Source organism: Bubalus kerabau, chromosome 5 (genome assembly GCF_029407905.1).
Source record: "Bubalus kerabau isolate K-KA32 ecotype Philippines breed swamp buffalo chromosome 5, PCC_UOA_SB_1v2, whole genome shotgun sequence".
Classification (NCBI taxonomy): domain Eukaryota; kingdom Metazoa; phylum Chordata; class Mammalia; order Artiodactyla; family Bovidae; genus Bubalus; species Bubalus kerabau.
This window is the reverse complement of record NC_073628.1, coordinates 30,352,195-30,368,663: the sequence shown is the minus strand read 5'-3', so window position 1 is coordinate 30,368,663 and position 16,469 is coordinate 30,352,195. Positions and strand designations below refer to the sequence as shown.

Below are 16,469 nucleotides of genomic sequence, written 5' to 3'. Positions count from 1 at the left end.
ACCAAATGTAAAGCTCAGCTCCAAACATTTGCTTTGGGCACTAGAGGGTCTCTTGAGAAACCTATATGCAGGTCAGGAAGCAACAGTTAGAACTGGACATGGGACAACAGACTGGTTCCAAATAGGAAAAGGAGTATGTCAAGGCTGTATATTGTCACTCTGTGTATTTAACTTCTATGCAGAGTACATCATGAGAAAAGCTGGGCTGGAAGAAGCACAAGCTGGAATCAAGATTGCCAGGATAAATATCAATAACCTCAGATATGCAGATGACACCACCCTTAAGGCAGAAAGTGAAGAGGAACTAGAAAGCCTCTTGATGAAAGTGAAAGAAGAGAGTGAAAAAGTTGGCTTAAAGCACAACATTCATAAAATGAAGATCATGGCATCTGGTCCCATCACTACATGGGAAATAGATGGGGAAACAGTGGAAACAGTGGCTGACTGTTTTTTGGGGCTCCAAAATCACTGCAGATGGTGACTGCAGCCATGAAATTAAAATACGCTTACTCCTTGGAAGCAAAGTTATGACAAACCTAGATAGCATATTCAAAAGCAGAGACATTACTTTGCCAACAAAGGTCCATCTGGTCAAGGCTATGGTTTTTCCAGGGGTCATGTATGGATGTGAGTGTTGGACTGTGAAGAAAGCTGAGCGCTGAAGAATTGATGCTTTTGAACTGTGGTGTTGGAGAAGACTCTTGAGAGTCCCTTGGACTGCAAGGAGATCCAACCAGTCCATCCTAAAGGAGATCAGTCCTGGGTGTTCATTGGAAGGACTGATGCTGAAGATGAAACTCCAATACTTTGGCCACCTCATGCGAAGAGTTGACTCATTGGAAAAGACTCTGATGCTGGGAGGGATTGGGGGCAGGAGGAGAAGGGGACGACAGAGGATGAGATGGCTGGATGGCATCACCAACTCGAGGAGCTGTTGATGGACAGGGAGGCCTGGCGTGCTGTGATTCATGGGGTCACAAAGAGTCGGACAAGACAGAGGGACTGAACTGAACTGAACTGGGTCTCTGAGGAATGACTCCAGGAAGCGTCTTGATCTTGATTACAGTGCATTTCACTTCGATTAAGAAAATGTCAGTGTTGTCATCCTATGTTTGTATTTAGATTGCAAGAAAAATGAGAGACCAAGATGAGGACTCACTTCCAAAATTTGACAAAATCTGCTTTCTTCCCCTACTCCTCTTCCCAAGGGAAAATGGGAAGGTAAAGAAAAGAAAAGAGAATTCTGTACTGCTCTAACACCCCCAAAAAGAGATGTAAACTGCCTCCCAAAGAACTAACCTGTGAGCTCCTTTACAAACCTCCTATAAAATAGACACTGCCTATTGAAATCATACCAACTTGAAATATTTTCTATAGAGATGCACCCTAAAATAGGAAGCACCGTGATGAAGGTTATCAGATAACTACATTCATGATGTACTCATGCCTTTTTAAAAAACACTTATGAAAAGTTTTTGCTTTGTTTTTTTTTTTGAGAGAGAAGCAGAGAGAGGTGTGGCAATTTAAGTCATGAAAAGAACAAAGAACACAGAGAAAACTTGTCAGGAACATCTTCTTCTTCAAGACATCTAAAGAATGAAAAGGGAAATTTAACATCCAGCAAGCAAGAGTGGTTCAATTGATTATGGTGATAGATGGCAGTCAAGGCTATCATAGCCAGGTCAGAGCAGTGGATTTAGGTTTCATATTCAGTACTAACTTGCTTCACAAGTCATTATACAATGACTTTCAACAGGTCCAAGGAAAGTTATGGCTGCTGTTTTTCTACCACCCAACATGATCATGCACCCTAATATTCTAGAATATTTTCAGGTTCATTGAAGAGATTTTAGAAGTGATCTAAGGAAATTCATTTCCTTCTCCTTCTTGCCAGTTATTAATGTGGATAACCAATTAAGTTATATGTCATTGATAGAATTATCACTAATGTGTGACCAATTACTTATATAGTTAAGCATGATCTTTACAAAGAAACACAGCTTACAAACAATATCCTTGAGATTTCTAAAAGTTCTCTGCATATGCAACATACTCATGTATTTGATGAATGAGTGCAGAAATAAATTACAAATCAATAAATGCATTTAACAATACATTTTTGAGATCTAATCTAGTTCTCATAATGTAGTTTCAAGATATACCCATCCTGTTTAAAGAAAAATTGACAAAATGGGACTTTTCTAACCGTTATTTATGTGAAATTGATAAGATTTACTCAAGTAAGCTATTATTTGTGGATCATAATTATTAATATTTAAAAACTAAAAATGAGCCAATATTTATACCTACACTGATAGCCTCAGGGCTTCAAATTTGAGACTTACTCCATTTCTATCTCTGTCATTTTTCTTATAATAAACTAATAAATCACATGTATTAGTTAAAACCCTGCTGATAGATCTGGAGGTTGGATATGGTGTCAGGAACCAAAATTTGGCAAAGATCCATGGGGTTCATGAGTTAAGTCACAAAAGGCAATTTGTACAATGGGAATATAATGGAAATATTCTGAAATCACATGGCATTTCATTTTTATTCCACAAGTATATTATTTTAAATATTTTCAGGCAAAGGCTAAAATGACATTGCATACAGAAACTAAACACAGGTTTACACTTTCAAATAATTTTGATATCAAGCTCAGTAAAGGAACACACTGGAGCAAGGAAATTGCACTAAGAAAAGACAAAAATTACTAGGTTACTGATGGCACCCCACTCCAGTACTCTTGCCTGGAAAATCCCATGGATGGAGGAGCCTGGTGGGCCGCAGTCCATGGGGTCGCTAAGAGTCGGACAAGACTGAGTGACTTCACTTTCACTTTTCACTTTCATGCATTGGAGAAGGCAATGGCAAACCACTCCAGTGTTCTTGCCTGGAGAATCCCAGGGATGCGGGAGCCTCGTGGGCTGCCATCTATGGGGTCACACAGAGTCGGACACGACTGAAGCGACTAAGCAGCAGCAGCAGGCGCCTGCCACCCACCCACCATAAGCCCTAGGTTGCCATTTTTATAAACTGTTATGGGAATACCAAAGGAGAAGCAGCATTTTAAAACTCTCACTGAAAAAGGAAAAAACAACAGGTACAAAATTCACGTTTGGATGCTCAACTTCCCTCACTTGATGGGAGGCCAAGAGTCCACCGCGAAAGCAATGTGGAGAAGTTTTCCCCTAAGTTTTTAAATTACTAAATCATTACTTAAACTATCTAAGTGATTACCTTCAACGTCTGCTTTGCTTTGGCTATGGAGACATAGGCACAACCATGAAGACCCTACTGAAACAAGAAGATATGAAGTTCATAAAATGCTCTCTGTCTCAACAGCAGAAAGGCGCATGAATGTTACCTGAAAATGCAAACTGTCATCTTTTTTGACAAGATTAAAGAAAATCTTTACTTTCAAGTTATAATGACTATTCTTACATTTCTTCATATCCTAGAGTCAAAGGAAATTTTAATGCCTAATAATCCACATTAAGTGATAACTAAGGCATACACAATCTGAGAATTGGTAGACACTTTAAAACATAAATGTTTAGAACTATCCATTTTTTGGGGTCCTTCGGTCTCCTGTTCCTTGCTGAATTCTTACTTTAACAACAAGAGATACACATAAGGAAATAATTTTTCCCCAAAACAGACATCAAGTCTGTGTCTCGATTCCACAACTGAAATATACCAGGCTCTAGAGAAGGTTTCATGAAACTGTAGAGAAAATTGTTATGTAAATGCAGTCTTTCTTTTCTCTATGAAATTTCCTATTTTAGGTGTATATCCTGCCATCTTGTTCTGACTTCCCTACTTACTTGACCTCTTGCACTTATTCAAGGTTTCACCATTATATTTCCACTCAAAAAATTGTGTGACATGTGAGTATATTAATACTTCCTTCTGTTGAAATTTAAAATGTACGTAGGTAGTGTATTTATGCAGATTAGAAATCTCACAATGGTCACATATTCACCAGGAGATGCCCAGTTTATCTGAAAGGTGATTGGTTGAAAGCCCTTCAGTTATAATTGAAGGACACGTCCCAGATTCTTTGCCTAAGCATCAGGGTTTCAAAGTAAAGTTATCCTTGGGAAACATTAATTTCCCTTCCATGATTAGATGTTATTATGGCTGTAACTTACTATTCAAGGTTATCTTCCGTTTTGTCCTTAGAATATTTCATCTCTACCATATATGTGTGTGTGTGTGTGTGTGTGTGTGTGTGTGTGTGTGTGTTATCCATCAGATCTATGGATGTTATACATGAAGAAAGATCCCACTCAATCCTTGCTGCCAGCTCATTGTGGGATTTCTTTTTGTTATAAGATGTTGAATAAATACAGGAGATAGATGAGCTGCCCAAGACTGGATAAGAGCTCATTCCTCTCTTGGCGTCTGAGAACACTTTCGGCTCCTTTTCATGTTGGTTGCAGGTTGATAGGGAAATTAGAAGAAGGTAGAAAGATACTTTGTAAATATCACCATGGGAACAGGATTTTGTGATATTTTCATTGTGGTCCAAAGTGCCTCTGTGCAAGGCTGAAGCCTACTTTAGCTGTAGGTGGACAGGCCAATAACACTCCTAAAGCTCTGTGTGCCATATGTTTTCATAATTTCTCTATTAATCGAGGACTTCAAAAGACCATGATTATCAAAAGAAGAGTACCAGATGGGTAACATTATCATTGGCTTACACATTGGTGGATGATGACAAATTACTGCGTTACTATTTATCTGGATGTTGCAATTTAGAATGGAGTCCTTAGGGACATTATGCCTAATGCCAAAGTTAGAAGAGAATTTGAAATCCCAGGTCTGCCCTTTACCTGCCTTCAAATGAGGCCTTGGAGGTACTATCCAATTATCTCTGCCCCACATACTTTATGGGGCTGGGTTTCAAGAAAAATATGAACAAATGACCATGTTTAGAGTGAAAGTTAGAGACTTAACTCAGGTGTCAGTTTCTGTGAAAATGAAAAAAAAAATTGTAGAGCTAGTTAAAAAAGAGAAGGCATGAGAAAGTCCTTTACATGGTGATATTTCAAATAATTATAATTTTTCCATGGAGTTTATAGCCCCCTAAAATGTGATGTCTGTAATACAAGCTAGATTATAAAACCTCTGGGCAAGAGAGAAGGCACTTCTCCATAACAGCCAAGAGTGCTGGAAGGACAAGGTGTGAGAACCGTGAAGGAAGATTAGAAGTTGGCAAGAGAAGCTGGTATATAAAAGGAAATGAAAGTGAGAGAAAGCTACAGCTAGGAGAAAAGTCATATAATGTAGTGATTTCTTGCTGGTGTTCTTTTAGGGAAATGGGGTAAATATCTCTAAATAACTCACTGTGATTTATTTATTTTTTTGGTAACATTAGGACTTTCATTAGAGTAAAACAAATCGAGTACATATCCTAATGTTAATATTAAACCCAAATTCTTATATCTTGTTCCTCCCCAAATCTACATAAGGAATCTCCTCAAGGTCTTAGTATGCCTCTAACAAGATGGCAGGAAATGACAGAATATATCCTAAACAACATACAACCAAGCTTCAAATGAAAATGTTACTACTACTATAAGTGGAACACACCATTCTAGTGAATAAAAATTTGAAATGAATCAGTAAGGTTTCTTCACTAAAAGTCTTGACAGTTAGATGATGAAGGTACCTTCTGGGTCCAGAACCAAGCAAGATTCCATGATTTACTGAGGAACTGAAATGCAAAATGTCAACTATTAGAAGGGAAAGACAAGGCAAGGTCTATCATGACTGAGACTGCAGAAACTTAACTCACTGACTTTATGAAAAAGATACCACAAAATAAATGAGTCCTAATTTATTATAGTCAATGTTGTAATGGTAAAATTGCTACCATGCTATGTTCGGTGCAAACTCAAGATAGCTAAGTTATAAAGTATGTTTCTTAATGAATCTGGCTGCATCCTGTTTATGCAACTTGGCCCTTGGAAGGATGATACACAATTTATAATGACAGATATTTCATAGGTTTGTTCTTTGTCTCCTAGAAGACTCATCAATAATTTAACAACATGACACCCTTTCTGTAAAATTGTTTCATATACTTTCACTTAGAAAAACTCATTTTAAAAATTATTCATATTTATATCAGCATAGAACATGTAAACCAACCAAGAAATGTTCTTGTTGGGAAGACTAAAAAAGAAAGAAAGAAAACTCATAAACTTTACAATTTCACATTATTATGTAATGCAAGGGAAATGATTCTTAAATCAAAAACAGAAGAAAAAACAAAGGGTTTCATTTATTCCAAAAATTTACTACTTCAAAGGGGAATTTTACTGTGTGATATTTTCAGTTCAGTTAAATTCAGTCACTCACTTGTGTTCGACTCTTTGTGACCCCACGGACTGTAGTACGCCAGGCTTCCCTGTCCATCACCCACTCCCAGAGCTTACTCAAACTCCGGTCCATTGATTCAGTGATGCCATCCAACCATCTCATCCTCTGTCATCCTCTTCTCCTCCCACCTTCAATCTTTACCAGCATCAGGGTCTTTTCCAATGAATCGGTTCTTCGCATCAGGTGGCCAAAGTATTGGAGTTTCAGCTTCAGCATCAGTCCTTCCAATGAACACCCAGGACTGATCTCCTTTAGGATGGACTGGTTGGATCTCCTTGCAGTCCAAGGGACTCTCAAGAGTCTTCTTCAACACCACAGTTCAAAAGCATCAATTCTTCAGCACTCTGCTGTCTTTATAGTCCAACTCTCACATCCATATATGACAACTGGAAAAACCAAAGCTTTGACTAGATGGACCTTTGTTGGTAAAGTAATGTCTCTGCTTTTTAATATACTGTCTAGGTTGGTCATAGATTTTCTTCCAAGGAGCAAGCATCATTTAGTTTCATGGCTTGCAGAAACCATCTACAGTGATTTTGGAGTGCCCCCGCCAAAATAAAGTCTCTCACTGTTTCCATTGTTTCCCCATCTATTTGCCATGAGGTGATGGGACCAAATGCCATGATCGGTTTTCTGAATGTTGAGTTTTAAGCCAATTTTTCACTCTCCTATTTCTCTTTCATCAAGAGGTTCTTGAGTTCACTTTCTGCCATCAGGGTGGTGTCGTCTGCATATCTTTAGGTTATTGATATTTCTTCCACCAATCTTGATACCAGCTTGTGCTTCATCTAGCCCAGCATTTCACATGATGTACTCTGCATATGAGTTAAATAAGCAGGGTGACTACATACAGCCTTGACATACTCCTTTCCCAATTTGGAATCAGACTGTTGTTCCATATCCGGTTCTAACTGTTGCCTCTTGACCTGCATACAGATTTCTTAGGAGGCAGGTCAGGTGGTCTGGTATTCCCATCTCTTTAAGAATTGTCCACAGTTTGTTGGTGATTCACACAGTCAAAGGCTTTGGCGTAGTCAATAACAAAGAAGTAGATGTTTTTCTGGAACTCTCTTGCTTTTTCGATGATTCGGCAGAGGTTGGCAATTTGATCTCTGGTTCCTCTGACTTTTCTAAATCCAGCTTGAACATCTGGAAGTTCTTGGTTCATGTACTGTTGAAGCCTGGCTTGGAGAATTTTGAGCTTTACTTTGCTAGCATGTGAGATGAGTACAATTGTGTGGTAGTTTGAATATTCTTTGGCATTGCCTTTCTTTGGGACTGGAATGAAAGCTGACCTTTTCCCGTCCTGTGGCCACTGCTGAGTTTTCCAAATGTGCTGGCATATTGAGTGCATCTCTTTCATAGCATCATCTTTTAGGATTTGAAATAGCTCAACTGGAATTCCATCACCTCCACTAGCTTTGTTCGTAGTCATGCTTTCTAAGGCTCACTTGACTTTGCATTCCAGGATTTCTGGTTCTAGGTGAGTGATCACACTATCATGGTTATCTGGGTCATGAAGATCTTTTTTGTATAGTTCTCCTGTGTATTCTTGCCACTTCTTCATATCTTCTGCTTCTGTTAGGTCCAAACCATTTCTGTCCTTTACTGTGCTCATCTTTGGATGAAAAGTCTCCTTGGTATCTCTAATTTTCTTGAAGCAATCTCTAGTCTTTCCCATTCTATTGTTTTCTTCTATTTCTTTGCACTGATAGCTGAAGAAGGCTTTCTTATCTCTCCTTGCTATTCTTTGGAAATGTAAATCAATTGGGTATATCTTTCCTTTTCTCCTTTGCCTTTCACTTCTCTTCTTTTCTCAGCTATTTTTAAGGCCTCATCAGACAACCATTTTGCCTTTTTACATTTCTTTTTCTTGGGGATGGTCTTGATCACTGCCTCCTGTACAATGTCACAAACCTCTGTCCATAGGTCTTCAGGGACTCTGTCTATCAGATCTAATCCCTTGAATCTATTTGTCATTTCCACTGTATAATCATAAGGGATTTCATTCAGGTCATCCCTGAATGGTCTAGTGGTTTTCCCTACTTTCTTCCGTCTGAAATTGGCAATAAGGCATTCATGATCTGAGCCACAGTCAGCTCCTGGTCTTGTTTTTGCTGACTGTATACAGCTTCTCCATCTTTGGCTGCAAAGAATATAATCAATCTGATTCTGGTGTTGACCATCTGGTGATGTCCATGTGTAGAGTCTTCTCTTGTGTTGTTGGAAGAGGGTGCTTGCTATGACCAGTTGGTTCTCTTGGCAAAACTCTGTTAGCCTTTGACCTGCTTTGTTTTGTATCCCAAGGCCAAATTTGGTTGTTACTCCATGTATCTCTTGACTTCCTACTTTTGCATTCCCGTCCCCTATAATGAAGAGAATATCTTTTTTTGTGTGTTAGTTCTAGACAGTCTTGTAGGTCTTTATAGAGCCGTTCAACTTCAGCTTCTTCAGCATTACTGGTTGGGGCACAGACTTGGATTACTGTGATACTGAATGGTTTGCCTTGGAAATGAACAGAGATCATTCTGTCATTTTTGAAATTTTGAGATTTGTCTATTGGCCAAGCATTCTGACAAAACGTGGTCTACTGGAGAAGGGAATGGCAAACCACTTCAGTATTCTTGCCTTGAGAATCCCATGAACAGTATGAAAAGGCAAAGAGGTATGACATGAAAGATAAACTTCCCAGGTCAGGAGGTGCCCAATATGCTACTGGAGAAGAGTGGAGAAATAGCTCCAGAAAGAATGAAGAGGTGAAGCCAAACCAAAAACAACACCCAGCTGTGGATATGACTGGTGATGGAAGTAAAGTCTGATCCTGTAAAGAGCAATTTTGCATAGGAACCTGGAATGTTAGGTCCATGAATCAAGGCAAATTGGAAGTAGTCACATAGGAGATGGTAAGAGTGAACGTCGACATTTTAGGAATCAGTGAACTAAAACAGACTGGGATGCGTGAATTTAACTCAGATGACCATTATATTTACTACTGAGTGCAGAAATCCCTTAGAAGAAATGGAGTAGCCATCATAGTCAAGAAAATAGTCCAAAATGCAGTGATGTTTTAAATGTATGGTATTTAATATTTAAAGAAATATAATTTAATCCTGGATCAGCCACTTACTAGCTGATGGGAAAATTGTTAAATATCTGTTATCTGTAGCTTCATCATCAAGAAAATGTATAAATTAACAATCACACTGATTTTTTCAAAAAGTATTAATGAAAAATATGTGTGCCAAGTTGCTTCAGTTGTGTGTCTGACCCTTTGGACCCCATGGACTGTAGCCTGCCAGGCTCCTCCATCCATTAGGTTCTCTAGGCAAGAATACTGGAATGGGTTCCCATGCCTTCCTCCAGGGGATCTTTGCAAGCCAGGGACTGAACCTGGGTCTCCTGCATTGCAGGCAGGTTCTTTACCATTCTTTGAGCCAGCAGAGAAGCCCCAGTGAAAATATGACATAATGTATAAGTAAGTGCAATTTGGCTTTCCAAGTGGCACTAGTGGTAAAGAATGCCAGTGCAGGAGACATAGGAGACAGTGGTTGGATCCCTGGGTTGGTAAGATCCCCTGGAGGAAGGCACAGCAACCCACTCCAGTATTCCTGCCTGGAGAATACCATGGACAGAGGAGCCTGGTGTGCTATGGTCCACAGGGTCACAAAGAGTCAGACACAACTGAAGTGTCTTAGCATAGCACACACGGCACAAGTATACCTTACAAACCATACAAAAGAAACACTCTACCCTCCATCAAGTAACACAATTAGGAAAACGTATTATACAAAATTACTCAGAACTTATGTTTAGGGAAAATGATTTCAAAAGGATTAACTGCTATGCCAAAAGTTTTCAGATTGTACTTTGTCACAATCTGTACATAAAAAGCACTTTGTACTTTTTAATAAAGGGTCTAATTTAGACCCTTTATTAAAAATACTAAAAGGTAGAAAAGGCAATTTCATCTCTCCAACCCACCATATCATGGTCAGAAAATCCTTTCATATATAACAAAATTAATGGGATTTAATATTGATAACATAAAAGCAAACTGGAAATGGAAATACATAACTGTAGTAATATGAGAATATCCCTTTGTTCACTCACCAAATAAATCATTTTTTGGGAAATATCTTTCAAATCTGGTCAATATATTGGGGAAAAAATCAATAACTATGTTGAACAATGTGAAAACCATCCTGGTTTTTCTGATTTTGCGTGTGTGTGTGTTGGGGTGTTATTGTTTTCTAAGATTGTTTCTTGGGTAATCTCTTCTAACAGGCATTGGCTATTAAATTCCATGCTTTACCAAACCACAGCAGCAAAGGAATAAGCAAATTAGGAACTACCATTAAGAACAGGTCAATTATCAGTGGATGTTGAAAGCTGAGCAGAATACTCACAGCACAACATGCCAAAGACTAGATAGTCTGAAACAGAATGAAAGCGTATAGTTAAAAACATAGGCTCTGAAATCAGATATGCTGAATTCAAAGAAAGATTTCAACTCCTATAGCTGTGTGACATTTGGGGAGTAATTAACTTCCTAATACTTGGTTTCCTTATTGTCTATATATATACAAAAGAATCCATGATAAATTTGGTACAATGAATTTATCTCAATGGCAGGAAGGTACAGCAATGCAGAAAGTGGGAATAAAAATCATAGGTCCTATGTATTTCCTCAATTGAAGCTGCTTACTTTTCCAGTGTTTTTGTAAGTTTAAATAATTTTATTTGTGGCTAGTAAAAAATATTATCCATTTATTCTAGATGTAGTGGAATGGCAAAAGAAAATGATTCAAGGTGAAATAGAGTCATGCATGTATTGTACAACTTAAAGGCATGGTAAACTTTGCTGATCCAGTTGGATATAAGTAAAAATGCTTATCAGTTCAGTTAAAAGGTAGACATAATATTTTTTTTTTAATCTACTCACTGCTAAGTGGCAAATATTGGCAAATTCTCAAGGAAAAGAGTTTTTGGTTTTGAGCTCTTATTTATTTATTGTTCTTCACACTTGATATACTTCTCTAACTTAAATAGGAATATAGAGAATGGCCCAGATATATTACTCTTTCAATTCTTTTAAGGGATATCAAGTTGTATTTTTTTTATTGTTTTCCAATTTAGTGTCAAATGTAGTATTGGGTGCAATCATGGACAAAGTCTATGATTAGAACATAGTTTTTCTATGTTTAAAGGTTTTCATTCTCAAGGAATAAATCTCAGAAAGGTTAACATCCATTCAGCTGATTTTTTTAATAGCTGTGGTCAATCACTATTTATTTTGCATTCATCTAAGATATATACTTTTCTCTGAAAGAAGAGGTTAAGAAGACATTAACATTTGCAAAGTCCTTTGAGAGATGTGTTACCGAAGTGTAAATTATATCCTATTGGGCCAGCCTCATTGAACATGAATAAATTACAAAGAAATGAGAGTGTCTTTAATGGAGCAAGGACATTATTAAGAAGAAATCTTAAAGTGTTTGAATACATTTTAAATGTTCTTGCTTGCTTTACCTGAATTAGTGTTCAGTTTTGAGGCAGTTGGGCAAAGAAAGGTACTCAGTCTGGAAATATTCATGCCCTAATAGCAGCCATGTTTCTCTCATCATGGATCAGAACATTATAAATGCTTTGAGATTTTATACGTGTATCAGAGGCAAACCTGACCATTTTTTCCCTAAAACTAATATAACCCATTAGACAGTTTTGAAATCATAATCGTGCTCCCATAAATTGCTAAATTATATGAAATATTTATATCCTAGCTATTCAAGAAAATGAATTTTCAACATTCAGCTACTGAGGAAGGGCTGTTTATGCAATGTTTCCACTAAGATAAATGAAAGTTTTACTCCTTGCTACTTGTTTAAAACTCCTTGTCATTTTTACACAAGAACCCATTTTTCATTACCAGGAAAGGTATGCAATTTGAACCATGTTACTTTTTATTCACAGTAAATCAATATATGTCATAAGAGCAGAAAAGAAAGTCACATTACTCCCTATCACTGGACCTTCCCTTAGAGCAAGTCCCAGAAGACAGTGCCAAGTTGGGTTGCTATAGCAACAGAGCTCTGGTACCTCTTTTGCTGGGCTTCTTATAGTGAGTTGTTTTCTACACAGAGGTATAACCCTGAAGATTTTTTATAGTAAAGAAGAAAATACAAAGAATCAATAATAATGTGTGTGGCTTTTCCATTGATTTGTGATGACTTAATTCAAAACTAGTATAATGAAGGTGACTGCATAACATTTCAAATCCCTTTGCTGAGTTCCAATGAAATTATTCATTGCCTTTTCTTTAGGCTTCCTAAGTAGTCAGATTTCTTAAAATATGAAGAAAAAAATATTCAGACTCTTCAGAGTGTTAGAATGAAAACTGATATGGTTTACCCAATTATAAAAATCTGCTATTAAAATGTCTTAAAATTTTCATTTTGATATTTGGCAAAACTAATACAATTATGTAAAGTTTAAAAATAAAATAAAATTAAAATAATAATAATAATATTAATCCACTTAAAATATCAATAATTAGTAAAAAGATAAGAAAACTATATTAGCAATGTAAAAATTTATCTTTTGACTTCCTCTAAAAAGATATAAGATATAATGATGTTTTCTTCCAAATATCAACATGAATCATCCATAGGTATGAACATGGGAATCCATAGGTCCCTTCCCTCTTGAACCTCCCTCCCATCAAAAATTCTGTAAAGCAATTATACTTCAATTAAAATAAATAAATAAATAAGATATAATGGTGGAAAGTAAGATATCCTACTGTCTTATATAGGCCATATAAACCATTTTGAATAGTGTCTGACATACAGGTAAACACCTAATAATTATTATAATTTTTATTACTACCACAATACAGTCAGGCAAACAAATTAAATCCTTTGCCTTACACTGCATAGTACTATTGATTGTGCAATTGTAATACCTTTTGTATCTAAATATTTGTAAAGTAAAAATGATACAGGGACTACACTACTATATAGTTGAGCCTTAAACTTATTGGAAAAAGTGTGCAATATATGTCAATATATGTCATAAGAGCAGAAAAGAAAGTCACATTACTCCCTATCACTGGACCTTCCCTTAGAGCAAGTCCCAGAAGACAGTGCCAAGTTGGGTTGCTATAGCAACCTTTTTACAGGACTAATCTTGTGAATAAAAATCTGCATCTAATGGACATGTCATAGGCAGGTAGCTTAGAATGGAGTATGTTATGGATGTGGGAGTCAAAACTTAGATTTTGTGCATCATACTATTTACTTAAGACCCTAACCATAATTAAGTCTTTGTCTTTTCATGTATAACAAAAGGATAAAAACATTTTCCCAGCTCAGTGGTAGAGAAGTCAGTGAGATGATGTACATAAAGCACCTGTTATAATGCCTGGTGCAAATGATGTTTATTCAATTTTAGCTGCCTTTCCTTTAAAGTTTTCCAGGCATTTCCTTGAATCATAATTTCCAAATGGAATTTATATATAAAACAGTATAACTTCAACATTTCTTAGAAATACTTTGATATGTGTATGCATGTGTACTCAGTCTTGTCCAACTTTTTGCAACTCCATGGGCTGTATAGCCCGCCAGGCTCCTCTGTCCATGGGACGTTTCCAGGCAAGAATACTGGAGTGAGCTGCCATTTCCTACTCCAGGGGATCTTCCCAACCTAAAGATCAAACTCATGTCTCCTACTTCTGCATTGGCAGACATATTCTTTACCACTATGCCACCTGGGAAGCCACACTTTGATATAAATAGATTTTAACTGTGGCAAACTGCAGAAAACTTTCATATAATTTTATGTTACACATTATTTTTTAATTGATTTGATTGATAATGTCTTTCCCAAAGTATGTTTTCATGACCTCCTAGCCTAGGATAATGCTCTGGGGAAAACAGGTGGCATAGGGACCATTTCCATGTTCAGATACATTCAGAAAATGGTACATAATACATCTCATTCTCATGATTAATATATCACATTAATATGTTCAGCCCTCCAGGAAATCTCAGATAATCCCAGATAAATAAATCAGTATTATTTAGTGTTACTACTACTACTAAGTCGCTTCAGTCGTGCCCGACTCTGTGCAACCCCATAGATGCCAGCCCACCAGGCTCTGCCATCCCTGGGATTCTCCAGGCAAGAACACTGGAGTGGGTTGCCATTTCCTTCTCCAATGCATGAAAGTGAAAAGTGAAAGTGAAGCCGCTCAGTTGTGTCCGACTCTTAGCGACCTCATGGACTGCACCCTACCAGGCTCCTCCGTCCATGGAATTTGCTAGGCAAGAGTACTGGAGTGGGGTGCCATTGCCTTCTCTGTTATTTCATGCTAAAGAGTATAAATTCAGGAGTTGGACCTTTGAATCTTACTTTCATCACTTCAGCTCAGTTGCTCAGTCGTGTCCAACTCTTTGTGACCCCATGTACCGCAGCACACCAGGCCTCCCTGTCCATCACCAACTCCCAGAGCTTACTCAAACTCATGTCCTTTGAGTTGGTGAAGCCATCCAACCATCTCATCCTCTGTCGTCCGTTTCTCCTCCTGCCTTCAATCTTTCCCAGCACCAGGGCCTTTTCAAATGAGTCAGTTCTTCACATCAGGTGGTCAAAGCTCTGGTGTTTCAGCTTCAGCATCAGTCCTTCTAAGGAATACTCAGGACTGATTTCCTTCAAGAGATCCAACCAGGCCATCCTAAAGTCCAAGGGACTCTCAAGAGTCTTCTCCAACACCACAGTTCAAAAGAATCAATTTTTTGGCACTCAGCTTTGTTTGTAGTCCAACTCTCACATCCATATATGACTACTGGATAACCATAGCTTTGACTAGATGAAACTTTGTTGGTAAAGTAATGTCTCTGCTTTTTAATATACTGTCTAGGTTGGTCATAGATTTTCTTCCAAGGAGCAAGTGTCTTTTAATTTCATGGCTACAGTCACTATCTGCAGTGACTTTGTAGCCCAAGAAAATAAAGTCTCTCACTGTTTCCCCATCTATTTCCCATGAAGTGATGGGACGGATGCCATGATTGGTTTTCTGAATGTTGAGTTTTAAGCCAATTTTTCACTCTTCTCTTTCACTTTCATCAAGAAGCTTTTTAGTTCTTCTTCACTTTCTGCCCATAAGTGGTGTCATCTGCATATCTGAGGTTATTGATATTTCTCCCGGCAGTCTTGATTCCAGCTTGTGCTTCACCCAGCCCAGCATTTCTCATGATGTACGCTGCATATAAGTTAGATAAGCAGGGTGACAATATACAGCCTTGACGTACTCCTTTCCCAATTTGGAACCTGTCTGTTGTTCCATGGCCAGTTCTAACTGTTGCTTCTTGACCTGCATACAGATTTCTCAGAAGAGAGGTCAGGTGGTCTGGTATTTCCATCTCTTTAAGAATTATTCACAGTTTATTGTGATAAACACAAAGGATTTGGCATAGTGAATAAAGCAGAAGTAGATGTTTTTCTGGAACTCTCTTGCTTTTTCGAAGATCCAACATATGTTGGCAATTTGATCTCTGGTTCCTCTGCCTTTTCTAAATCCAGCTTGAATATCTGAAAGTTCACAGTTCACATACTGTTGAAGCCTGGCTTGGAGAATTTTGAGCATTACTTTGCTAGCTTGTGAGATGAGTGCAATTGTGTGGTAGTTTGAATATTCTTTGGCATTGCCTATCTTTGGAACTAGAATGAAAGCTGACCTTTTCCAGTCCTCTGGCCACTGCTGAGTTTTCCAAATGTGCTGGCATATTGAGTGCAGCTCTTTCACAGCATCATCTTTTCAGCTTTGAAATAGCTCAACTGGAATTCCATCACCTCCACTAGTTTTGTTCACAGTGATGCTTCCTAAGGCCCACTTGACTTTGCATTCCAGGATTTCTGGTTCTAGGTGAGTGATCACACCACCGTGTTTATCTGGGTCATGAAGATTTTTTTCGTATAGTTCTGTGTATTCTTGCCACCTCTTCTTAATATCTTCTGTTTCTGTTAGGTTCATACCATTTCTGTCCTTTATTGTGCCCATATTTGCATGAAAAGTTCCC

General features: G+C 37.8%; 1 protein-coding gene across 14 annotated transcripts in view; it reads right to left on the bottom strand.

Moving 5' to 3' along the window:
- Nucleotides 1–16,469, bottom strand: part of GAS2 (growth arrest specific 2) — a 176,439-nt gene that overhangs the window by 45,843 nt on the left and 114,127 nt on the right. For 4 of the 14 annotated variants that reach the window (XM_055581372.1, XM_055581374.1, XM_055581375.1 and 1 more), the window contains exon 8: nucleotides 3,244–3,297. The exons of 1 other annotated variant lie outside the window; for it this stretch is intronic. In XM_055581372.1, the coding sequence (XP_055437347.1) occupies nucleotides 3,244–3,297 (54 nt within the window). Of the gene's footprint in view, nucleotides 1–2,535; nucleotides 2,938–3,243; nucleotides 3,301–5,601; nucleotides 5,726–16,469 lie in introns of those variants that run through there. 9 more of the 14 variants (XR_008714610.1, XR_008714614.1, XR_008714615.1 and 6 more) reach the window with 9 other exon arrangements.